The sequence below is a fragment of the Alosa sapidissima genome, chromosome 15, assembly GCF_018492685.1.
Source record: "Alosa sapidissima isolate fAloSap1 chromosome 15, fAloSap1.pri, whole genome shotgun sequence".
In the NCBI taxonomy this organism is placed as follows: Eukaryota; Metazoa; Chordata; class Actinopteri; order Clupeiformes; family Clupeidae; genus Alosa; species Alosa sapidissima.
The window spans coordinates 31,526,276-31,551,405 of NC_055971.1; the positions used below are offsets into that span (position 1 = coordinate 31,526,276).

General features: G+C 42.5%; 2 protein-coding genes across 5 annotated transcripts in view; one reads left to right on the forward strand and one right to left on the reverse strand.

Annotated features, from left to right (window-relative positions):
* The window catches only part of smc4 (structural maintenance of chromosomes 4), a 38,988-nt gene extending 25,910 nt beyond the window's left edge, over nt 1-13,078 (reverse strand). Inside the window, exons 1-7 of one of the 2 annotated variants that reach the window (XM_042062734.1) lie at nt 12,889-13,077; nt 10,191-10,339; nt 9,016-9,206; nt 8,337-8,528; nt 7,066-7,242; nt 4,783-4,947; nt 1,318-1,445 (exon numbers count right to left, since the gene is read on the reverse strand). In XM_042062734.1, the coding sequence (XP_041918668.1) occupies nt 1,318-1,445; nt 4,783-4,947; nt 7,066-7,242; nt 8,337-8,528; nt 9,016-9,206; nt 10,191-10,329 (992 nt within the window). In that variant the 5' untranslated portion in view covers nt 10,330-10,339; nt 12,889-13,077. Of the gene's footprint in view, nt 1-1,317; nt 1,446-4,782; nt 4,948-7,065; nt 7,243-8,336; nt 8,529-9,015; nt 9,207-10,190; nt 10,340-12,888 lie in introns of both variants that reach the window. The other variant, XM_042062735.1, reaches the window with a different exon arrangement.
* A 199-nt stretch (nt 13,079-13,277) lies between these two features.
* Nucleotides 13,278-25,130, forward strand: part of ift80 (intraflagellar transport 80 homolog (Chlamydomonas)) — a 92,012-nt gene continuing 80,159 nt past the window's right edge. The window contains exons 1-5 of one of the 3 annotated variants that reach the window (XM_042062736.1): nt 13,278-13,444; nt 14,787-14,878; nt 15,107-15,328; nt 22,681-22,791; nt 23,183-23,251. In XM_042062736.1, coding sequence (XP_041918670.1) covers nt 14,842-14,878; nt 15,107-15,328; nt 22,681-22,791; nt 23,183-23,251 — 439 coding nt within the window. In that variant the 5' untranslated portion in view covers nt 13,278-13,444; nt 14,787-14,841. Of the gene's footprint in view, nt 13,445-13,642; nt 13,721-14,786; nt 14,879-15,106; nt 15,329-22,680; nt 22,792-23,182; nt 23,252-25,130 lie in introns of those variants that run through there. The other 2 variants (XM_042062737.1, XM_042062738.1) reach the window with 2 other exon arrangements.

A 25,130-nucleotide genomic window follows, 5' to 3' on the forward strand; every position in this document is an offset into this window, starting at 1 on the left:
CAGGATTTGCATAAAAAAAATAAAATAAATAAATAAATAAAATAAAGCAACTCAGTTCAACAGTAGCCCAACACCCGGACTTGAACAGTCTCATCCTAAGCCAGGCTGACTGCGTGCGATGTGATGCCAGCGCAACTGGAAGTCAGGAAAACGGTAAGGAGTGCCCACTGGAGCCGCTGCGCCGCGCACCAAAGCAAGGCTCACATGATGCAGCGCTCCAAACATTACAATACTAACCTCAGCTCCAGCCATTAAAACAAGTAATGCATTGTCCAGGCAGGCAACCATTTCCACCCCACTATTTGCCCCCCTTTCCACTTCAAAGTGCTTGGCTAAATGCATTCGGTTCTGGGCACACACGCCACTGATATAAATGCAACTTGCAGAGTGTGTGCATGTGTGTGTGTGTGTGTGTGTGTGCTCCTAAACCCCAATATGTGGCCTTCATCACATGTAGTGCAACACTGAAGCTTATTACACTTGCAATGTGACCAGCGTCTCCAAAACAACCCTACAGGGTCATCAACCAACCTCCACAACCTATAGAGGACTATGCCATGGCCACGCGTCCAAAACAACCCTACAGGGTCATCAACCAGCCTCCACAACCTATAGAGGACTATGCCATGGCCACGCGTCCAAAACAACCATACAGGGTCATCAACCAGCCTCCACAACCTATAGAGGACTATGCCATGGCCACGCGTCCAAAACAACGCTACAGGGTCACCAACCAGCCTCCACAACCTATAGAGGACGGTCCCATGGCCACTTCCTTCAGGATATGGCGCTGGATTGATCACATGGAGCATCGCATAGGTGAATGAAATGCATCTTTGTGTCCAAAATGGCACAGGACACTGAGGCACAGCCAACTGAGAGCAATGCTGTGTGCATTTCCTTGTAGGATGTGGTGGTGATGTGAAAGTACACACATATGTGCTCCATATATGTCTCCTACACACACAGCAGAATCCTCTTGTGTGAGTGAGTGAGTCAGTGAGTGTGAGGGAGTGAGTGTGAGCGAGCCTGAGTGTGAGAGAGTAGTATAGAGTCTTTATTGTCCTATAAGGATATTCTTTTTCACACACATCATTATCACATATAACAAAACACACACCATACCCCTCCCCCCGCATAGTTTCCCTCCCTCCTCAACACAAAACAAGCAAAAAGGTGGACAGTGTATAAGGAATAGGGGGTGGATGAGAGAGAGAGAGAGAGAGACAGTGTGTGAGTGACAGAGAGAGTGTGTGTGTATATATATATATATATGTCGCGTGTGTGTGTGTGTGAGAGTGAGGGTCAGAGACATACATATAGTACTGGCAGAGCTGGCTCCTCTTCTTGAAGATCTCGTTCTCCAGCTGGAGGAACTCCACCGCTGTGTTCTTCTCCCCCTCCAGCGCGTTCTTCTCCTTCTCCACCATCTTCACCCGGTTCAGCTACACACACACACACACACAGTCAACACCTTTCATTTAGACAGCCAAACCAGCCTCAATGGGCCTCCATGCCCTGGGCACCTCCCTTCTACAACACACTAAAGGCACGCACACACACATTAAAAAAGCATGCCCAAGGTGCTGGGCATGGCCTGTGTGTTAGAGGTCATTCTGGTCTTCCGCAGCACACTGGAGGACGAGGAACTGACCAGAGATCTCAGCGGGTGACTATTTACACAACTTGCTGTATTATATTTCACAATGCACCGAACACAGCCACACTGTGTACACAAGAGACAAGAAGATAAACAGCTTCTTGGTTTTTTTTTTGTGTGTGCAGTAAAAACGCAAAAATGTGGGAAACAATTTTACAGCAGCTGGAACCAACAGTAGATTGATAGAGCGTCCATACGCTTCCCCCATCGAACGATCAACCGCTCTCTAAAGCTTCTCAAAACATTTGACACAAATTCACATAGTTTCTTTGAGCATACCCAATTGACTAGTAAAATCTTACCCAATGACTTGAGAAATTAAAACCAGTCTGATCATGTTTTCGGATAGCCAAGGACCGGTAAAAGCGCCAGGGCCTCACCACTGGAAGTGCACTGTGATCCGACGGTCACAAACATGCCCTGTGGTTTGCCCTAAGACCCATAGGATTGATCACGGAATTTATGAAAGACAGCTACAGTTACAAAACACAGGGGCAAATCTAAAGCTAAAGGAAAAAAATCTAATTAAGACATGGCCACTTGTGAAGAGCACTGTGAAGTGTTGACTGTGAATGGCTGTCTCTGGGGTGCCCAGACGCAGAGGTCTCAACAAGAGGGCCCAGACCATTTCTGAGCCTGAAGTTATCAGGCATTTTTGAAGATGTCGCAGGCCCACAGGCATATTGCCCATTTTGAAATGGTAAACGGCCCAGCCCATGGCTGAGACGGGCCTGAACCCTTTAAACCCTGTGAACTGCCCACCTACATATATATAAGTATATATACTCTTTTGATCCTGTGAGGGACATTTGGTCTCTGCATTTATCCCAATCTGTGAATTAGTGAAACACACTCAACACACAGTGTACACACAATGAGGTGAAGCACACACTAATCCCGGCGCAGTGAGCTGCCTGCATCAACAGCGGCGCTCGGGGAGCAGTGAGGGGTTAGGTGCCTTGCTCAAGGGCACTTCAGCCGTGCCTACTGGTCAGGGTTTAAACCGGCAACCCTCCGGTTACATCACTACTGCCTCTAGGCCTGAACACTTTAGACCCTGTGCACTGCCCCCCTACAGTACTGTTGCCTCTAGGCCCTACACCAGAGGGCTGCAAACACGATATATTATATATTATATTACAAAAATACATCAGAGGAGAGGAAAAAGCAAATAGGTGGCTTAGAAAAATAAACTGGATTTTTTTTTTTTTTGGCATTTTGCCAAATCGATACTGCCTATGATTCATTAAAGTGTGGCGTCTTCTGTAACTTCTGAGACTTGGGATAAAATTAATGTTGTTTCTTTTCATTCTTATTGAAGGTGTGTTCTGGTTTTGTTGAGGTTTGCGGTGAAATGTAGCCTATCCCACACACACACACATTGGAGAGTGTGTAGGAAGTGATACTATAATCCAGAAGTTGGCTACACTGTTTAAAACCTATTTTAAAAAAAATATACAAATTAAAATTATAACTATATATAAATAAATAAATTGTGCATAAAGTTTTTATTGTCTGTGAATCTATGTTTCTCTCACTCTCCCTTAAACACACACACACACACACACACACACACAACTACCAATACTGACAACAGTAGTGGTAATAGCAATATGAACACACAACCACGTTAACTGTTCCGACATCTACAAATAGTCTGGATAATTATTTGGACAGGAAACGTATGACTGATTAAGTATGTCGCTTGTGGCAATGATATGCATTACATTTTACCAAAAACAGTTTCAGTTTGAATGTTGAGTGTGTGTGGGGGGGAAAGTCATATTTCATGCGTTAAGCCATTATGCTCAATACTGACAACAGGAAGGACAACCCGAGACACCCAAAGCAGATACATAATTAAAAAAAAAAAAATTACAAAAAAAAAACATATATATAAAAAAGCTCTTGTCCCAACTGTATTAAGACTCATGAGTGTTGACAAGTGCATTTAGCAACACTATGCAAACCATGCAAGTTACCTCTATCTGGAATTTGGCCATCATGTTCGCAAGTAGAAACAATTCAGAGAATGGAAAAAATAAATAAAAATGAAACTAATAAAAAACTAAATTCCAGACCTTAACCAAATGTTCCCCCAGCAATCACACTACTCGTGGGTACATTAGCAAGCTCATTAATGATCCGTTCCGGAATTTTAATCAGGACATTGACAGTTGAAGGAAGAAATGCAGGCCCCTGAAGAGTGGATAATCCCCCCCCCCCCACACACACAGAGAGCACATGGCTTTGTTCAGACCTAACTCTGCACACTGCCGATCTGTCTCAAGAACAACCGAGTGGCAGAAGCACCACATAGCCAGGCACAGCTCCTCTACAGAACAGGGCAGTGCAGACAGACACTAAACACTCACAAATAAAAAAAAAAATATTGAGATTTATTTTTGTACGTCTGTTTATATTTCTTTTCAAGGGATTACAAACACAGACAATCTTACACTGAGCCTCTAAGAAAAAAATCAAATAATAAAAATAATAATATCTTTTCACAGTATCCCATGTTAAATTGTTTTAGCCCTGACAATGGCGAGGGTTAACAAAAGAGTGAGGGTCTGGGTGTGTCAACGTGGCAGTTTTTGGAGAGCGTATCGAGATTAGCCTTTGTGCCTTGTGAAGCGCCTGGGCAGGTGTCAAGAGAATTAGCGCAAAGCCCGGTCAAAAGCAAATCTTATTTTACAAGCGTCAGTCCCACTATGGTGTGCGCTGTGTGTCGGGAATAGATAAGCAATCCCACGCACTGTTTACCATATATGGACTTAAGGGCCCAACAACAAGAAATTAATGCCTGCTCACACACACACACACACACACACACACACACACAAACGAGCATCCAACCCCTCCACCCCCCCCCCCCCCCCCAGCACAGAAAGCAACAGAGAGAAGGGGTGTAGTGTACTGCTGAGATGAGATGAGACGAGTGTTGGAGCAGGGATGGATGGAGGTGTGTAGTGTGTAGGAGCAGGGATGGAGGGAGAGATGTAGAGTGTTAGAGCTGGTGGTGTTAGGGATGGTGGTGGACAGGACTGGGAGAGATGGACAGGACTGGGAGGGTGGTGGACAGGACTGGGAGGGTGGTGGACAGGACTGGGAGAGCGCACCTTCTCTCCTCTCTGCTCGTTGAGCTGCTCCACACGTTGGCACAGGGTGTGAATGGGCTGCTTGAGCCGGCAGGAGCCGATGATGTCCTCCAGATACTCAAGCATACCCTCGTCGTGCTCCGTCTGACCCTTGGGCTTCATCATGGCGATCTGCTCCACCTCGCCCTGCAAGAAGCAGACATGCCAAACACACACACTATTAAAAACTCAATCTTCATAGACACACTCTGATAATAGCGGACATGCCAAACACACACACTATTAAAAACTCAATCTTGATAGACACACTCTGATAATACCTCACACAGAACATAATCCAAAAATGAATGTATTAATAATATACACCCCCCCCCCCCACACACACGTTTTTCTCTCCCTCTCTCGCTCACACACACACACACACACTAACCATCTGAGGAAGAACACTTAATGAACCAAAAAGAAAACTAGAGTGTCATAAAGCTACTGTAAACATATTTTACAAAACAACGTTTATTTTTTACAGTAAAATGGAAAAATCAAATGGAAAATACCAATATTTTATTGACAAATAACACAAATCTGGGGAAATATCACACACAAAATGACTGCATGGCCACAGATCTATAAAATTGAAAACCAATTGAAATATTTAGTAGTACATCCATGGAAAAGCCACAAACCACATGCCAGTCATCCATCCCCTAACCTGCATATGTTCACCACAGAGTCAATGACTAAACAGCAATTTCACTATGAGCAAGCTCGCTGAATGAACTATTTGATCACCGACTCTTGCCAAACCAAGAATATGCCAGAGAAAAAAAATAAAAATATAATAATAATAAAATAAATAAAAAATAATGTGTCAAGTTTGCCTTTGTTGGCTACATTTGATTAAAACACACCAATACGTGCTGATGCATTCAGTCTAAACAGAACTCAAAAAACATTTTTGAAACAGAACAGAAACCTCTTGATGACAAAACACAACCCAAGTAAAACTGTGGCATATTGCTGAGCACAAAGCTGGCTGATGGAATAAAATAGAATAAAACTGTGAGGGATATTTGCTCGCCCTGCAAAGCACAGGCCCTGTGAAGACCTTGAGTGAGAGGGGGGCTGATAAAGCCAGGCAGCCCTTCCCTGCTCTGGCATCATCCAGGGGGGGAAAGACCAGCGCAATGTACTCTACACACCCCCCAAATACACACACGCACCAACCACACAGCCTGGGCCATGACACTCCAGGGGAAACCCCCATAGCAACACAAAGCACAAAGACAAGCGAGTGTGCTTCATTAAAAACAGATCAGGGACCAATTAACCTTGACCTTTGCTTTGTGTTGGACTAATTACGTCAGAAGGTGACAGCAGCAGCAGCAAGCAGTTGCAGTGAGAGTGAGAGAGAGAGACGGGAAAGACTGACCAAATTTGCTGGTGCTGGTGGCATCCCAAACACACCCTAGCCAGGCCCAGCAGGCGGTCAGTGGGATGCAGCTCACCAATCACAGACGATCACCCACCAAACGGAGTCATATCAGCATCGAACACCATAAAGAGAGCTGTTTGGTGCCACCACACACCCACACACCTACTCTGCTTGCAGGATATTCCCCTTGGAATGATACCCAGAAAGCTCATACTGTGACACTGAAATGGGCTTGCATGCACAATTAGCCAGGAAAAAAATCCAGCCACTGAAAATGCAATATTAAAATTCCGTGCCACGCAAACAAATCATGAACTGCCTCAACTCCGAGAAATCATGCTTAACAAAGAAGATGCAGAAAGGAAACACTTAGCTAGATGGATGGAAATACACACACACACTGATGCTGGACCCCGTCATACTGAAGCAGCACAAGTAATATTGGGGTTAGGTTTTTTCTTTACACACACCAATATTTACGTGCTGCTAAAGCGTGGCAGGTATGTATGGCGGAGATGCTTTGCACTTTCACCCCTGTGAGAGACCTGTTGATTCACTCTCGTCTCAGCGACCTGTCCAGAGGTCCACGTTGCTTAGCCCATTGAATGCTAAAGCAGCAAATTATGGTTTGCACTCGTCAAGATGGTTGAAAACCATGATGCGCTGCTATAGCGGTCCAAGGCCTCGGGAGAAGCCAGTTACCCCTTCTGCAAGTGTTTGCCACAGCAACATACACCGCTTGCATCAACAAATAAATAAATAAATACTAGCTTTAAAATTCAACAAAAAATATACACATGCAATCATACTGATAAGCAACACAGAGAGGCAGATTTTAATCAGGCAGCAGCAAAGGAGGTGTATTTAATTACCTGTAAAATCAAAAACCTGTTGTGGTCCAGATCAATTCCATGACTGCGCAGCAATATGCCCACGTCTTTGAAGGTGGCTTTTTTGCCATTGACGTGGTAGGTGGAGGAATTGTCTTTGCCAGCAGTTCTTGAAACATAGAACTTGCTGTTGGGGATGACTTCGAAGTCATCTCCTTCCTGGAGTTGAGAGGAGTGAGGGGGAGGGGCAGCAACATCAGAGCAGCATTTAGCGTCCTACAACACTATACAAACACTAGAGTATCTTAGAGAGCTAACCAACTCTCTTTTACATTACTTCCTTCCCTCACTGTCCTTACAAATGCATCCTTCTACCCAGATGAATCACAGACTCTAATTTGCAAGTGTTGTGAAAAAAAAAAGTAAAAGTAAAATACAATAAAAATTCATTAAAAATATAAAAACATGGAAATCAAGATTTATATTTGTAGTTCCATGTGGGGCTTGATATGTTGAACATTTCCATGAAATGACTGAAAGCAAAACTACAAAAGGAAAATGGGAAATTATCTATTTGGTTTGTACTGACACTTAAATACACCAATAGGTGTAGTTAAGAAAATATTTTCTGAAAAATATATTATTCTTTTAATATACCCCCTTCAAAAAATATATTTACATGCATTAATGAGATTGCACCAATATAACAATTATTATAGCATGACACTTTTCTCTTAAGGGTTTTTATAAAAAATATCCTAAATTAATTAAATAATTAATTAAATTCACATAACTAAATATGTAAAATCCACCAAAACCAGGCCAACATAAAACACAATGCTGGACATGTAATGTATGAATTTTGCAGGTCTGGCTCAAGTTCTCACACAAATTATGTTGGATATGTGCTTTTGCTCACTCACCGAGAGAACTATGCTGGGTGTCTTGAGATTCAAAAATAGGGGGTTTAAATTTTTTTTTTAAAACAATTGCTACTGCTTAGACAGTTAGATTTTATAAATACATAAACAGAACTGCAATTTCATTTTTATTCAGGATTTGGAAACTTTTGTTTGTGTTGTTCCACTAGAAGGCCATGAAGCCCTGCACAGCCACAAGTGCAGTTAGGGTGGGAGGGGAAAAAATAAAAAATAAATAAAAATTACTGTGTACTTATGATTTTCATTTAAAATACAAAAACAACTAATCCTAACTTTAGCAGCCAAAGTGCAGTTTACAGCTAAAAAAACAAAATCACACACACACACACACACACACTTGTGTCAGCCATATTTTTTGTTAATGATTTTTACCTTATCAATAATTTTTTGAAAGTGCACCTCCACTGTACAGCTCTGCACATCCTTGAGCTTGTCTGAGCTGTGGATGAGCACAGAGAGCTTTTTGGACCTGATTTTTTGAGCCCTGTACCCAAACACAAATAGCATGGAATCGATCACGTTGGATTTCCCACTGCCGTTGGGACCAATGATGCAGGAGAACCGCTGCAAAGACACAATGGACGGATTAGAAAAACACCAAAAACACAAAATATCGTGTCCTATGCTTATGATCACTTAGTACAGAGCATTTAAAGGCTAATAAGACCACATGGAATATTTCAATGCACCTGTGAATAGACCACAGGTGTACAATGCAAATTAAAATAGTTTCTCAAAAGCAGGAGGTTAGCCCTCAAAATTTTTTTATAAACACATACAAAACCATAAACAGAATGGATGTTATATAGTTGCACTGCCGAAATCAGACAGATTACATTATATCTAGCAATCTCACCATAATACTATCATATATTATACTAATGGTTTAAACAATTAGGAAGATTCACAAAACAGAGCAGAACTGTAAAAGTACACATAAGACCCAAGAAGGAAACAGGCAACACCCCTCTTTTAAAACTAAACAATCTCCCTTAACGGCTGCAAAAGAAGTAGTCTCGACTTCTTTAAACTGTTGTATTTAGCCTCATACCTTGTGAAAGGGCCCGAGAATCTGTTCGCCTGCGTACGACTTAAAATTCCTATTAACAATATGCGTTATCATCAGGCGAGGAGCGCCCGGCTCATTGGTCATCGCTGGGGGCGGGGGTGGAGGGATGCTACCGAGAATCTCCTCCAAACTTCGATCATCAACAGCCTCGGCAGGCTCCCCGGGAACGGCATCTAGAGCAAAAAAAGTTCATTTCTAGAGGGTGCATCGGCGTGTAGGGGAGGGTGAAAAAGCAAAGCCAGAAACACCCCTCCTTCAGAAAGAGAGAGAAAAAAACCCAAACAAAACACAACGCCACAAATCATAAGCTGAACGCTCACAGAGGAGAGACAAAGGCTATGGACGGTCGGGAATTAAGTTGCTTATACGGTCTATGATCGAAATACAGTTTAGCCAATCTCATTAAAAAACTCTAGGTATATTGAAAAGGTGATGTGCCCATTTTACACACACAATCCCTGTTGCTTTAAAACACACAAAACGCAAACACGACACAGCAAACTCTACCATCACACGTATCCATATCAAAGTATAACGAACAGCTGGTCCGCTTATTTACTTACTCCGTGCAAGCAGCTCATAAAGAAACTTGTGTAGAATAGCAAAGTTTGAAATCGATTATTGTGTCCACCTCACACACACAGACACACACACACACACACAAGGAAAAAAAAGCAAACAATATATTTTTTCTTGGCTTGTTCTTTCTTTCAATTAGATACACAACATGTAGATTTTAACACGCACGGTCTGCTTAGCGCAAAAAAGCAATAATACACCTCACTATGCCAGTTACATCATCAAGTCCAACAAAGAAAAGTTCACAAGTAACACAACTAGATGTCTTCAATGCCATCCATTATCTACCCAGGTCAATTTATTAGGTCAATTAGGTTGCCTCAAAAGCAATACTCAAACGTGACAATATTGGTCATCTCTGAAATGAAATGGGACATTTATAGGTGCTTGGCTCCCATCAGTTACCTAGCCAGTTAGCTTAAATTTTATGAATACATGGCAGTATATGAATAAACGAAGCCGATCAAAATTCTGCCATATGCACTGTCACCGTAAAAGTGACAACATCCATAGCAAGATTCGAAAAACGCACAAATGTTTGCAGGAAAATACGGTGAAATAAATCATTTGTTACTTGCCATTTGTGAGTGGTGGCTCCTGACCATTGGAGTTCACTTCTTGAGGGGGTAAGTCCAACTCCTCATCCGAATCATCCAGAGGCTGCGACCCTTTCCCTCGTGGCTTCGCGGCCGATACTTTAGTCGTTTTAGCTGGCATAATTTTAAATCTGAAGAAAATTGAACAGGGGTCAGGGCATGAATCCAGTGCCGTGGTGCGTAAAGCATAACTGCTGCTTGTCCATCTCCTCCTTTGAATGTCAAAATGCAACTTTCTCTACCCCCCGTCAGCCCTGCCATTCTTTCGAGATGCAGTTTAGACGTTGACCCCTCGGAGATAGACAGAGAGCATCTCGAACAAAACTGTATGAAGTGCCTAAAAATGGAGGGAAACTGATAGAAAAAAAATCTGCTGCGTCGCCACAGCATTTACTCTTTGCAATATCACTAAACGGATGACGCATGAGTTATTAGTATTAAAAGAATATTTACGTCGTGTCGTTTACCAGCCACCAACAATGCAAGAAAACGCAGCAAGCTACACAACGAAAAAACTTGTATGGGATCTACGGTTGTAAACCAAACAGGCACAATACCACTATTTGTGTAAAACAGCTTGTTACATATTCTTAAATTAAAACAACTAATTTTGATTTAACCGACAAAGCAAGTAACCTATCAAATTTCACTCGGCGTTTGCTATCCTGACACTTAAAATTACTTTGCTGGGCCAGGCGTCACTATGCCACATTACAAAGAACCCCCACCGAAAAAAAAAAAAATGGTGACGTCTCCTGTTGTCAGTAACGAGAACAGCGCTCAAACAATATGTGACTATACCATTTCCAAACCAGTGTTTAAGTTATATACCCAAACCATGGCATGATACGTGCACAAGAAACCAGCTAATTGGATGTCTCGCAACGGGCATGTCCAAAATTAAAATAATACATTTTCTTCCTTGTACGAGTTTGACAACCCAAGTAACCACGTTTGGTGGCAAATACGAAAACACGGGGTTGGTGGAATCGCTTGCTACAGGAAGCAGTCAAGTTAGCCAACTTAGCTAACGTTAACAGTATTGCAAACGATGTGTCCGCGCCAACCCTCATTCGACCAAAAACTAACGTTAAGGATCCATGCTCCTACCGAGACGACTGTTTTAAGTCAGCAAGTTGGTAGTCTAAAATGGTCTCTAATAGCAACAACCTAAGTACATTAAATTCGCATGGGCGTAATAACTATCTTAATAGTCGACTGTTTAAGGTAGACTCACGTTAAACCAAACCTGAACTTATTCCGAATAGAGATAAATGTTGGCAAATCATAGTCCCATATGCACAGGGTCTGCTAAAATTCCCCATTCGTGACAGGCTAATAGCCATTTATCATTGCTAAAACGACCAGCCAACGAACCAGCAATGGAATCGGTAATTTCCATTAAGGTTGACTATAACATTATTTAAAATGTGGTAACCCTACAACCATGGATGATGCAATGGATAGATTCAAAACTGCCAACTTTGTAACACTGAAAAGACTGGTCGTTAACATTAACATCATATAACTTAACGCTGCATCTGCACTCACAAGTAAAAGTTAGTTATTCTTCGGAGGAGCGAGTTAGCTGGCGCCGAGATTAGTCCTCTATTTTGCTTAGAAAACTCACTCTATCCACAACTAGCTGCTAAGTTGGCTGGTTAGAGAACGCATCTAACTTAATATCGGTTTGGAATAAATTAACCCTTCTAATCTCCACAATGTAACTTCACCTAATCACGGGGTAAGCGTAACGCTAAACCAGTTTGCCAACTTAGGAAGCCAGCCATTTTAAAGCCATGACATTACTATGAAGCATTTTAGAAGTCAACATTAGATGGCTTTGTGCGTTTTTCAAACGAAACACTTCTGCACTTCTCTAATTTATTTACATTGAAGTTACGACTATGCTGACCGTTAGGGTAACTTACCCTATGTAGCTCTAACGTTACATCTAGGTGTTAACGAAAAATAGCATTAATGGTAAATTACCTAGTACGTTAATCAACGTTTGAATGTTAGGATTAAACATTAACACGGCCACAACTATATCGTCCAGCCCAACAAAATATTTGCCAGTTGATACCAAATTTTAAAGTTAACTGTTATCTTGTGCATTGTTCTAACCATTACAAAAAGCGGAGTTAACGTGAGTTTTCCAGTTGACGATACTTCCAGCTGTTTACGTTACAAGTAAATTAATATTCGAAAAGATAACGTTTGTTTTAACGTTAACGTTATTCAGTTTCGCATCAAAGCGAATGGCTTCTCGGGATTGACAGTAGCGAACACTAAGCTTGGGAATGAGTTCAATATGCTACAACTCCAAAATTAAACTAGTCAGGATAACGTTAACGTTAGCTGGTCGTTAGAATTCAAAATCCAGGCAAGGGACCAAATTGGCGGGTTAAACACATTCCTTACACCACAATGCAACGGTCATGATTGTCCATTCGCGTCCTCTACCTAACTTGATCGTAAAATACTGTAAGCTAAATGTCAACAAAACATACCAATACTATAACGTTAGCCTAAGATTACATAGGTAGCTAGCAAGCAACCATTAGCCAGCCGACGTTAAGTCATTGGTTAGCTCAAGGCAGCTAACGTTGGTTCATTACTGAGTAAACTAAGACGATAGACAGCTAGCTAACATTAGCACTTTGGAATCATTGTTTACCTTTTCTTTCCTCGTAAAATTATTTATATTCCTTAGGATATCCAGAGCGAGCGTTTCGATTTCAATGACCGCTATGTGCCTATCAACAAAAACTAAAAAAATAACAATCAAGTGTTCAATGATCAAGGTCCTGCAACTTTACAGACTTCTATGAAGAAATTCTCACTCGAAAATGGCGCCTAAACGCGCTCGTCGAACCAAAATTCGTTACAAATCACGCATAGCATCATGGGAGTATACGCGATTCTAAAATCAAGAATTTTAACGCCATCCAGGCAAAATCTAACTAGACACTGCTTTTCAACGTGCATTTTAATATTGTATCCAATTTTATTTCAAATAACATGTAATCTAACTTCAATATATTGCGGAGTGTTGTTACAGAATAACAAATTCAAGACAGACCCCCCTAGACTTTGAATAAAGAAGCTTTGGAAAATCCTCCAATGGCTGTGTAGGAACCGTTGCCTGGAGACAGCACTTGCGCGTACAACTTGGAACAACTCAGCGACACACAGTGACGTCAAGAGGAAATCTTCGTTTCATATCAGTAAAGGTACTTACTTATTGATTGAATAACCCCCCCCACAATAATGTCACACGATTAGGTAGTCAGTATTGTATATAATTCTAGCAGCACTGATATCCAGACAAGGTGAAATATTTTGACAATGGCATTTGCTAATGACGTATCCCAGGCTGCCGTGTGTTAACGTAGCATCTACCGTTGGCAATGCTAACGTTCTTTAGCTTGGTAGACATCATTACCAGTTTGGTAATGCTAGACTGATAAGACGTCGGCGTTATCGTTGTGTTGAATATATTATAGTAGGTCTGTCGTGTGTTTCAAGTAATGTTGATTTAAGTAGTGTATAAGAATGTAATTTATCTGTGGTCTGTGTTGAATTGTAGTTTAGAAGCATAGCCTAGCGTTGTTTTAACTTTAGGGGATCCCTCCGGACAACTTCAGCCACTTTTGTCAAGCTGCAAACGTATCCTTCCTTACGAAGCTATGGTAGCTGACGTTAGTGGGATGTTTTTGATAGAGCAAGCTAGATACATCAGCAACTAATGTTAAGTATAAAACTGGTGGCGTCAGTGCTAGGCTAACTTAACGTTTAATTACTCACGTTAGCTACTTTTTGCACACAGAAAGGTCAATGTTAACATACGTTCTATTTGTCAGTTTATGGCTGACACATCGCGTGGTTTGCAAACTGTAACATCAGACATCATTACTTTGTGCATTCATGCCACCTTAGGCCAGTTACACTAACCACTGATTAGGGAGATATGTTGAAGAATAGTTACTGTCATGAGCTTGATAATATTATTCGGCTGTTAAATATTCGCTGTAGTAGACTGTTTGCACTAGGCACAGACTGTTAACGTGAGTTATTAACGTTAGCTCTGCGGCTGTGCAACGTCATAAAAACCAAGGGTGTCAATCAAGACGTTGCATTGGCAACTTATTAAGTTGAGATAGCTTGGCGTTGTGGATTTTACTCTAAGACGCCATTGTATGAGTGACCTTAAAAGCCACTGTTATTCCGATGGATATTTATAGTCCTTTATGTTGGAGACTTGTTTGTTGACGTCTTGGGGCAGGCATGTCAGAAATAGATGTTAACAAATGATAGAAATAGATAGTGTAATTATTAGGCCCATACATATTGAATAAAGACAACCAACAAGCAAAACACAATACGATATTGCATGTAACATTTGAACATGTTATACCAAACCCCCAGTCAGACATGTTTTGGCTTTATAAGCTTCAGTTAGCATCCATTTCAAATGATCTATACCTATGTGTGAACATAAATGAGCATAAGTAGTGGTGGCTGATGGTGGTTCTTTTGGTCATTAAAGAGTTTCATGTCTTGTATATGTTACAGTTTAACACCTTCACAACACAAATCTGAAGAACTTATTCATGAGAAGCGCATCACCATGAGGTTGAAAACAACCCTTCTGAAGGAGCCCAAACATATCCTTTTCAATCTTGTTCGTTTATATTGTCAAAGATGGAAGCACATAGTAATGGAAAGTGATATTATGTCCTTCTTCTGTCATAACTTGAGTTTATGATATTTGTTTGGTTAGTTTGACAGTTTATAAGTTTATAAGAGCCTAGAGTATTTCAAGCTGTGTTGTATGCCTGAGGCCTCTGTTGCCTTGCCTGCAGTATCAGTTGAGCTCCTTAACGGTGGCACACACAGGGAGTTGGTGAGCTGTGTGGGGTGGACCACGGCAGATGAGCTCTACTCGTGCAGTGAAGACCATCAGATCCTGAGGTGGAATTTGCTGAACAATGAGACCAACGTGGTGGTCAACACACAGGAGGACATCTATCCCATTGACCTGCACTGGTTTCCCAAGAGCAGTGGTGGGAAGAAGCAAACCCTGGCTGAGATATTTGTTCTTACCAGCACAGATGGTAATTCTTTGGCTGTCTTTGGTTAATTGTGCTTCTCATAGTCCAAAGCGATACTCGGTGTGCCAGTTTTGAGGCATTCGGGGAATATGGAGAGGTATGAGTGGTGCTGAAGTAGGCCACAACTGTTGTTCTTAATGACGAATTTCCCCTGGTTTTATAGGCAAGCATTGTTTATCGTTTGTTTGTTTCCTGCCATTTCATTTAACATAACAAACAAAGTTGTAGTGGTCAGCATATTCATGACTGACTGATGAAATGGTGATTTACAAATTACAGACAGACTGGCGTGTTCCAGTACAAACAGAACAGAATGACAAAAAGATGAAGCGCAAGAGTTCAAATGGTGCTCGAAATATCTGCAAATATCTCATCACTTTGCAGACCTCTCTCCCTAGTCATCATTTGCAGACCTCTCTCCCTAGTCATCATTTGCAGACCTCTCTCCCTAGTCATCATTTGCAGACTTCTCTCCCTAGTCATCATTTGTCTAATAGTACGGGAGCCCATAATGTTGGAATGGGAGCACTGAGAGGGGTTGGACTTCAAGGGGATTGAATGTATGGAAAAATTATGTCTCCATTTTTGGGGGCCAAGCAGCAAAGCTGCGCGGCAACCCATAGTGATTCCCATATGATTCCCATATGATTCCCATATTCCATTTCACCAATTTTCAAGCCTGAACCCCAGGCAGTCTAGCGCCACCAATGGGTCAAAGTTGGTGTTGCATCCATTCACTTAACTTTTGAACCGTATGTCCAATTTTGAACATCCATATATAGTTGGAACCCCTGTACCGACCTGAGTTCAATGACTCCCATTACGTTACTTTCCGCCATATTGGACCTCCGCCATATTGGATTTCATCAAAAACACTTAAAAGTTTTCATAGGTCACAAACTTCATCCAATTTTCATGAAACTTGGTCGATGATTTTCATGATCTTCAGACCATGTCTCATAATTGCATTGCCTTTGACACCCATACTCAAGACTGGTCGCCAGTCACGACCAATTAAAAATTGGCGGCAAAGCCGCCAAACAGGAAGATCTCGGCAAGGCTTTCACATATCAAAACCAAACTCAGTACATGGGCTCAGGACCCAATTAGGAGGAGGCTCAATAAATTTGATGACTTTTGACCTACAGGTGGCGCTATAATTAACAAAACTACGATTTGGCCTCTATGGGGTGATGTGTTTGAAATTAAAACATATTAGTGATCTCTGTTAATACTTTGGGAGGTCCTTAGGCTGACACATATCAACTTTTGCCATTAACATAATTGATTGGACCGCCATATTGGATTTCATCAAAAACACTTAAAAGTTTTCACAGGTCACAAATTTCATCCAATTTTCATGAAACTTGGCACAGATGATCTTCAGACCATGTCTCATAAATGCATTGCCTTTGAGACCCATACTCAAAACTGGTCACCAGTCACGACCAATCAAAATTGGCGGCAAAGCCGCCAAACAGGAAGTGAATTCAGATCTCGGCAAGGCTTTCACATATAAAAAAACCAAACTCAGTACATGGGCTCAGGACCCAATTAGGAGGAGGCTCAATAAATTTGATGACTTTTGACCTACAGGTGGCGCTATAATTAACAAAACTATGATTTGGCCTCTATGGGGTGATGTGTTTGAAATTAAAACATATTAGTGATCTCTGTTAATACTTTGGGAGGTCCTTAGGCTGACACATATCAACTTTTGACATTAACATAATATATTGGACCGCCATATTGGATTTCATCAAAAACACTTAAAAGTTTTCACAGGTCACAAATTTCATCCAATTTTCATGAAACTTGGCACAGATGATCTTCAGACCATGTCTCACAATCGCATTGCTTTTTTGACCTTTATTCAAAACAGGTCGGCCGTGACGACCAATCAAAATTGGCGGCAAAGCCGCCAATCAGGAAGTGAACTGTTATCTCAGCCAAGATTTCACATATCAAAACCAAACTTGGTAAATGGACTTGGGACCCCATCCTGAGGACACACAATCAATTTGGTGACCTTCGACCACTAGGGGGGGTGCTAGAGTTACAGGAAGTTAGCTCCTATCTCAGCAACACTTTCACGTACCAAAACCAAACTTGGTACATGGACTTGGGACCCCATCCTGAGGACACACAATACATTTGGTGTACTTTGACCACTAGGGGCACTATAATTAGCAATACTTTCTCATATCAACCTCAGACTTGGTATGTGGGCTCGTGGTTACAACCTGAGGACGCACAATACATTTGGTGACTTTTGACCACTAGGGGTGCTATAATTAGCAAGACTTTCTCGTATCAACACCAAACTTGGTACGTGGACTCATGAACACATCCTGAAGAGCTACAATACATTTGGTGTCTTTTGACCACTAGGGAAAACTATGACATGAATTAGGCTCATATCTTACTAATGCTTTCATGGATTGAAACCAAACTTTGTACATGGACTAAAGACCCAATCCCAATCCAATCCAGTCCAATTCAATCCAATCCAATCAACAATCACACGAAGTAGGCTCATATCTCAGCAATCCCAATCCAATCCATTCCAATTCAATCCAATCCAATCAATAATCACTTGAAGTAGGCTCATATCTCAGCAATCCCAATCCAGTCCAATCAAATCCTATCCAGTACAATCCAATCCAGTCCAGTCCAGTCCAATCCAATCCAGTCCAGTACAATCCATCCAGTCCAATCCAATCCAATCAACAATCACATGAAGTAGTCTCATATCTCAGTAATCCCAATCCAGTCCAATCCAATCCAGTCCATTTAAATCCAATCCAATCAACAATCACATGAAGTAGGCTCATGTCTCTGCAATCCCAATACAGTCCAATCCAGTCCAGTCTAGTCCAGTCCAGTCCAATCCAATCCAGTCCAGTCCAGTCCAGTCCAATCCAATCCAATCCAATCCAATCCAGTTCAATCCAATCCAATCCAATGAACAATCACATGAAGTAGGCTCATGTCTCTGCAATCCCAATCCCAATACAGTCTAGTCCAGTCCAATCCAGTCCAGTCCATTCCATTCCAATCCAGTCCTGTCCAATCCAGTCCAGTTCAATCCAATCCAATCCAATCAACAATCACATGAAGTAGGCTCATATCTCAGCAATCCCAATCCAGTCCAATCAAATCCAATCCAGTCCAGTCCAATCCAATCCAATCCAGTATAGTCCAGTCCAGTCCAGTCCAGTCCAATCCAGTCCAGTCCAGTCCAGTCCAGTCCAATTCAATCCAATCCAATCAACAATCACATGAAGTAGTCTCATATCTCAGCAATCCCAATCCAGTCCAATTAAATCCAATCCAATCAACAATCACATGAAGTAGGCTCATATCTCTGCAATCCCAATCCCAATACAGTCCAGTCCAATCCAATCAAGTCCAGTCCAGTCCAGTCCAGTCCAGTCCAATCCAATCCAATCCAGTCCAATTCAATCCAATGCAATCCAGTCCAGTCCAGTCTATCTTAGTCTAGTCCAGTCCAATCCTAACTTCTGCTTATTTGCTTGGCCCCCTCATTGCTGCTTGCAGCTATATTTTTCTAAGGAGTTTCTTATATCTCCCCCCTTCAACTTTTCTCTATTAATGAGACGCTACAGTACAACAGGGTTAAAATCTCAACTAATAAATATCACCATGAAACTTGCCCAGTTGATTACTCGCATAAAGAGAATGATTTGTTTAGATATGCAAATTAGATTTAATATACACTCAACTTTACTTATTTCTGAACAGAAATCTGAACATTGGATAAAGTCAGGTTCAAAATGATGGTGTATTAGATGCAATGTATTAGATGCAATCTCTTTTTATCATTCCATTCATCAGAAAACACTCTAAGTAGACAGAAAACTAACATTTCCCCCCTGTTTAGGGATGCATGTAGTATAAATCAGGATATGGTGTAGTAACAAACCCTTCATTAAAAACCTTTGGAATATTGGTAGGTATTAAACAGGAAAGTGTGTTGTGTAAGTGCTATTGGAGTAGAGATTGCTGGCACAGAATATGAGAAAAAGAAAACGGCATTTTTAGAAAACGGCCTGTAATGATATGTATTGTAACTGAGCAGTGTTGTTAAAACCAACAGAAAAAAACTGGGACATCATTTTTGCTCTCTCTTTTTAAGAACCCCAAGAATCTCAAAAATTAACAAAAGAAAATGACAGGCACCCAAATCTGATACATTGGCCTCCCTACTATGAATATGATCCTCCTTTCCTGAGTGCAATTCTGGAGTGTTCAGAGTTTGACCTGTGGTCAGGTTCATGAGTATTAACAGATATCCCCAGTGTGTTTGCTTTGTCATTTTGCAGTATGTTGGACAGACTTAACATTTAGCTTATGCACCATTATATCTAAAATGCTTTGTGTCACTTCAGGCTAAGCAAGACATGTATAAAGACAAATGAGAATAGAGGATAGATAGCAATGAATCGTCCCGATGAGGCAAAATTGATGCTCAGGGCAGGGCACTGTTTGTGTGTGTGTTTTGTGTGAGAACCTCCCCCCCATTGACCCGCCTGACTCTCACGCGCTCATCAGATGTAAACAGGCCAGTGGAGATGCTGTCCGCAGAGCGTCCCCCTCCGTGTGCTCGCCGCAGTAATGCCAGTGTAGAGTTGCATAAACACACCCACAAACTAAAGCAGCAATTTGGTCTGGCATTAGCCTGTGGTGATGAGCACCCTGTTCAGTCTGTGAACTCACTTTCAGTTCCTGGACCAGTTGTAGTGGATAACCTAGATATGGCTTAGAGGCCACTACTATATACATAGATAATATGTACACTTAGCCATCCAGTGCAGTAAGGGACAACTGGTTTCAGTGTGCTTGATAATATGTACACTTAGCCATCCGGTGCGGTAAAGGACGACTGGTTTCAGTGTGCTTGATAATATGTACACTTAGCCATCCGGTGCGGTAAAGGACGACTGGTTTCAGTGTGCTTGATAATATGTACACTTAGCCATCCGGTGCGGTAAAGGACGACTGGTTTCAGTGTGCTTGATAATATGTACACTTAGCCATCCGGTGCGGTAAAGGACGACTGGTTTCAGTGTGCTTGATAATATGTACACTTAGCCGTGCGGTAAAGGACGACTGGTTTCAGTGTGCTTGATAATATGTACACTTAGCCATCCGGTGCGGTAAAGGACGACTGGTTTCAGTGTGCTTGATAATATGTACACTTAGCCATCCGGTGCGGTAAAGGACGACTGGTTTCAGTGTGCTTGATGTCATCATCCTCACTGCTCTCACAGGGTAATGTGATTATTATTTTTTTCAGTATTTCTTTAGTTCCAGATGTCTTTCACAAGAGCAAATCAGGAGTTATTGTCAGTGTCATAAAGGTTCTTCAAGTTTGTTGATACAGCAGAGACTGTGGAAAACTGAAAAGACCCCCCCCCCCACACACACACACACACACCACCCCCTCGGGTTTGAAATGTCAATTTCTGCTTTCTACACTCCAGCCCGTGCTCGATGAAACCACAGATGGGTGAGTGAAAAATCATCCAGTCTTTTGTGGCTTTCTGCGGCCTCAGTCACTATGTGGGCCCCACGGGTGAGCTGTAGATGTGTGTTGTCTCCTCAGTCACTCTGTGGGCCCCACGGGTGAGCTGTGTAGATGTGTGTTGTCTCCTCAGTCACTATGTGGGCCCCACGGGTGAGCTGTAGATGTGTGTTGTCTCCTCAGTCACTCTGTGGGCCCCACGGGTGAGCTGTGTAGATGTGTGTTGTCTCCTCAGTCACTATGTGGGCCCCACGGGTGAGCTGTAGATGTGTGTTGTCTCCTCAGTCACTCTGTGGGCCCCACGGGTGAGCTGTGTAGATGTGTGTTGTATCCCAGGACCTCACAGAACATGGCAAAGTTGGCGGCCGGGTATCACAACCCAAAATCATGGCGCAGTACCAGATTGCCTTCAGACGTTGCATTTTACGCCCGTGTGCTTACTACCTGTTTTTTAGGGGCTGGCGACATTCACTTTGTTTGGAGATCCAAATATAGACCTGGGAGAGAGTGGCGGCCTGCTGATTTGCAGTTTTAGGCAACCAAAAATTACATAGAACATTCAGATTTTTTTTAATACGCAACGCCACAAAGTATATGTTTGGCTTGTGTCTTTGATAACTGTCTCCATGCCTAATCGCTCTTTGTCGCTGGCATATAGGAAACTGGTTTAATCCCGGCGGCTGCAGTACACGCACACATACACACAACATACACACACCCAGACTCCAGTCATTCATTCATTTTCGGGTCGAGAAGCAGGGTTACCAGCAGGGCCATGGCAATAAAGAGACGGCCTGTGGTCATTTGAAGGGTCGCAATAATTCTCAGCCACTCCGTTAGTCTCGCCTTGTACATCTTTGCTTGTGTCTGTTTTGCTCAAGGCTTATAGTTCATACAGGCTGTCTTCCTGAACTTACTTAAGTGTGTTACACACTGTTGTAAGTGCATCAGATATGGAAGACATCGATGTTTTTTTGATTGTGGAGAATGATTGCTGACTGCCGTATGTACTGTTTGTTTAGCCTTGTGCAGCATATGTGTCTTTCCAGCTCATGCTTATCATCTACGTGGCTGCATGAAATCTGAATCATGCTGCAGGGGTTACTGCCGTCGTATTACCTTGGAGTGATGTCATGGTGCAAATATACTTCTAATTCAGGGCTGTCTGTGGCCAGGCCCCTCAAATAACACAACTGGCAGTGTTCCCTGGCTGGACGAGAGCACTAGGAAACCGCCCCTCCATTGAGCCTAAGTGACCCCAAGCTTTTAATGAGGGGCCTGTAAAGTCGCCGGAGATTTGGTGAGAAATGACATGTGCTCCCAGGTGCTGTGTTCCAGCGACAGCTATAACGTTTTTGTTCCTTCCCCCCCCAAGGTGAAAACGGTCTCTTGTGAGAACATATTTATAAGAAAATAAGGCAAGGTTATGTTTTGTCATGTCGTGTCAACATGCGTTTAGTCATAAATGCACCGTGCACTCACACCCTCTGAAAAGGTGGTCTTAATTACGAATGGTAGCTTTGTCAAGCTTTGTTAACCCCGTCTCGAAAGGCTGAATCACTGTTCAACTAATTTTTTTCCATCTGCTGTATAAGGTAACCACAGTGTTTCCCATACATTGACTTATTTGTAGTGGCCCACCACAATATCAACACTGACCACCACACAATGATTTTCCAAGTTGTACTAAATTGTGCTTAAATCTGGTTAGCATCATAAGCACACTGCGCTAATTTGTTAAAAACGGTTGCATAGTGCGTAGTCTTTTTCACATGCCGTTTTGCTTTCCTTTCTTACTTGTTTGTAGGCAAGTTCCATTTGGTGTCGAAAACGGGCCGCGTTGAGAAGAGTGTGGAGGCCCACCGAGGGGCCGTGCTGGCGGGCCGCTGGAACTACGATGGGACAGCCCTCATCACAGGTGGGGCCTGGCCAACCACAGCAAGCTTAAGTATAAAGTGCAGTGGACACTCATTTAGTTTTATGTACTTTAGGTGTATGTGAAACTTACTGGATGGACAGTATGTGTATTTATATGTGGATGGATATGAAATAATATATACAAAGAAAGAGTGAAATCAGAAGTGGCATCTTTTACATTCTACCAGCAGCAAAAGCAGCTTTAGTAGTTCATTGGTATTGAAAGCATTACTCTAAGTGAGTGATTCCAAGTCGTTTTGGTGGTGGTGTAATTGAAGCTTAGAGAGATGCAATGTCCTGCATGATGGTATGTCATTGCCTGAGGCCTGTTTGTGAAGCAGAATGCAGATTTTGCCCAGCCTTTTTCTGACCTCTTTGTTTTGTTCCCTCAGCTGGCGAGGATGGTCAGATTAAGATCTGGTCCAAGAGCGGCATGCTGAGATCAACACTCGCCCAACAAGGTAAGACCGGGGGCCCTTTGAGGAGCCTCTGAATCTCAATGTGGACAGTTTGAAATGTGAATGGACACAGCCTGACCAACTCCAGGGTCCATGTCCCAGTGCTGGGCCCCCTGGATCGTATCCACGCCACGTCATTCCCTAAATATGCCATCTGCTGATTAGGGCTGCACAATTAATTGATTTTTAAATCATAATCGCTTTTTGAACTAATGTAATTAGCTAATCACAAAGGCTGCAAGTAGGGCCGCAACTCTTGTCCCAATGGTAAAGCTCACCTACCAGGAATGCTGTTCTTCTCATGCACTAGGCATGCTCACCAATCACAAGTGGCCCAGCTTAAAGTGAAATGCGCCATATTGAACTGAAGCTTGACTTTGAAAATGATATTGCAAAACTTAATTGTAATCCCAATATCTTTCAGAAAAATCGCAACGAGATATTTTGGCCAAATGGCGCAGCCCTGCTGGTGATATTTGGTGTGTTACTCAACTGCTTTGTTGTTTTGTGGTCTTTCACAGAAGTGTGAGCTCTGCAACAAGTAATCGAAACAGTGCCTTTCTGAAACAGTGTCTGGGCTGGCAGGAAAGCCTGGCAAAGGCCTAGATGAGAAAATGCCTTTTTCTGTCACGGCTGTCACTGAAGCTGTCACGGCTGCACTTTCTTTGTTTTAATCTTTGGAGAAAATGCATTTCCAAGGCTATGGAACCTGGTGAAGAGAACTCCACACTGAATGTACTCATCTTAAATGTATACAGTGGGCATATTATGATGGTGCTTCCACACAGTAGAGTGTGCTTGTTGGGAAGTCTGTTTTAAGTGTGGTTTTACGAGACTGAACTCAAACCCACAAATAGACACGTGACAAACTTCGGGAGAGAGAAACAGAGAGAGCGAGAGAGAGAGAGAGAGAGAGAGAGAGATGGCGTGAGAGAGAGGGATTGTGTGAGGGGGAGAGAGAGAGAGAGAGAGAGAGAGAGAGAGAAAGAGTGTGAGCGAGAGGGGAAGGGAAATAAAATCCGAGGGAAAAGAGCAAGGAGTAAGCACAGGAGATGAGAAAAAGGCTGTTCATTTTGTAAACATGAACGCAACACACAGCAGCCAATTATGCTGTCACACTGAAACCTCAACGCTCACTTAGCCCTTTGGTGCCTTGGAGTGCACCTTACTGCTGGAGCACCGAGCCAACCTGGCAACCTTAGGCTGCAATTTCTGCTCATAATACAACTATATTTGTGGATCCCATGATATAGTTTTTTCCCCTCACTGCTAGTATAAGCCCATTGCTATTCTCTTAAGTGTCTGTGTGTGTGTGTGTGTGAGAGAGAGATGGTTTACTTTTCAAGTAGGCCAGCTTGAGCACCTTGCATGATGTTTGTGTTGAAGATTGTTTTCATCTTACTTTGTGGGACAGCTGGGCATACGCACAGTCCCAAAACTTTAAAGCTGATGAACACACACACACACACAGTTTCAAAACTCTAGTTAAAGCACACACACACGCACAGTCCCAAAACTCTAGTTAAAGCTGAGGAACATCCAGTCCATCAGTGTGAATATGTGCCTTCAGAGAGGACCTCATTCAGCCACCCGAAACACAGCAGCCTTATGAGCTCCTCCAGTGTGACCAGAACCTTTCAAAAACCACCATTAGCTTCAAAATGGACCTCCTGCCATAGGGCAATTGGGCTAGGTTGGGTTGGGCTGGGTTGGGTTGGGTTGGGTTGGGTTGGATTGGGTTGTGGGTGGGGTTGGGTTGGGTTGGGTTGTGGGTGGGGTTGGGTGGCGGTGGGGGTGGGGGTGGACGTGGGGGTGACGGACCGCTGGGGTATACTACTGGACCCTGTCGCCAGATGATTCAGCGTGCCAGTTCCATTTCATT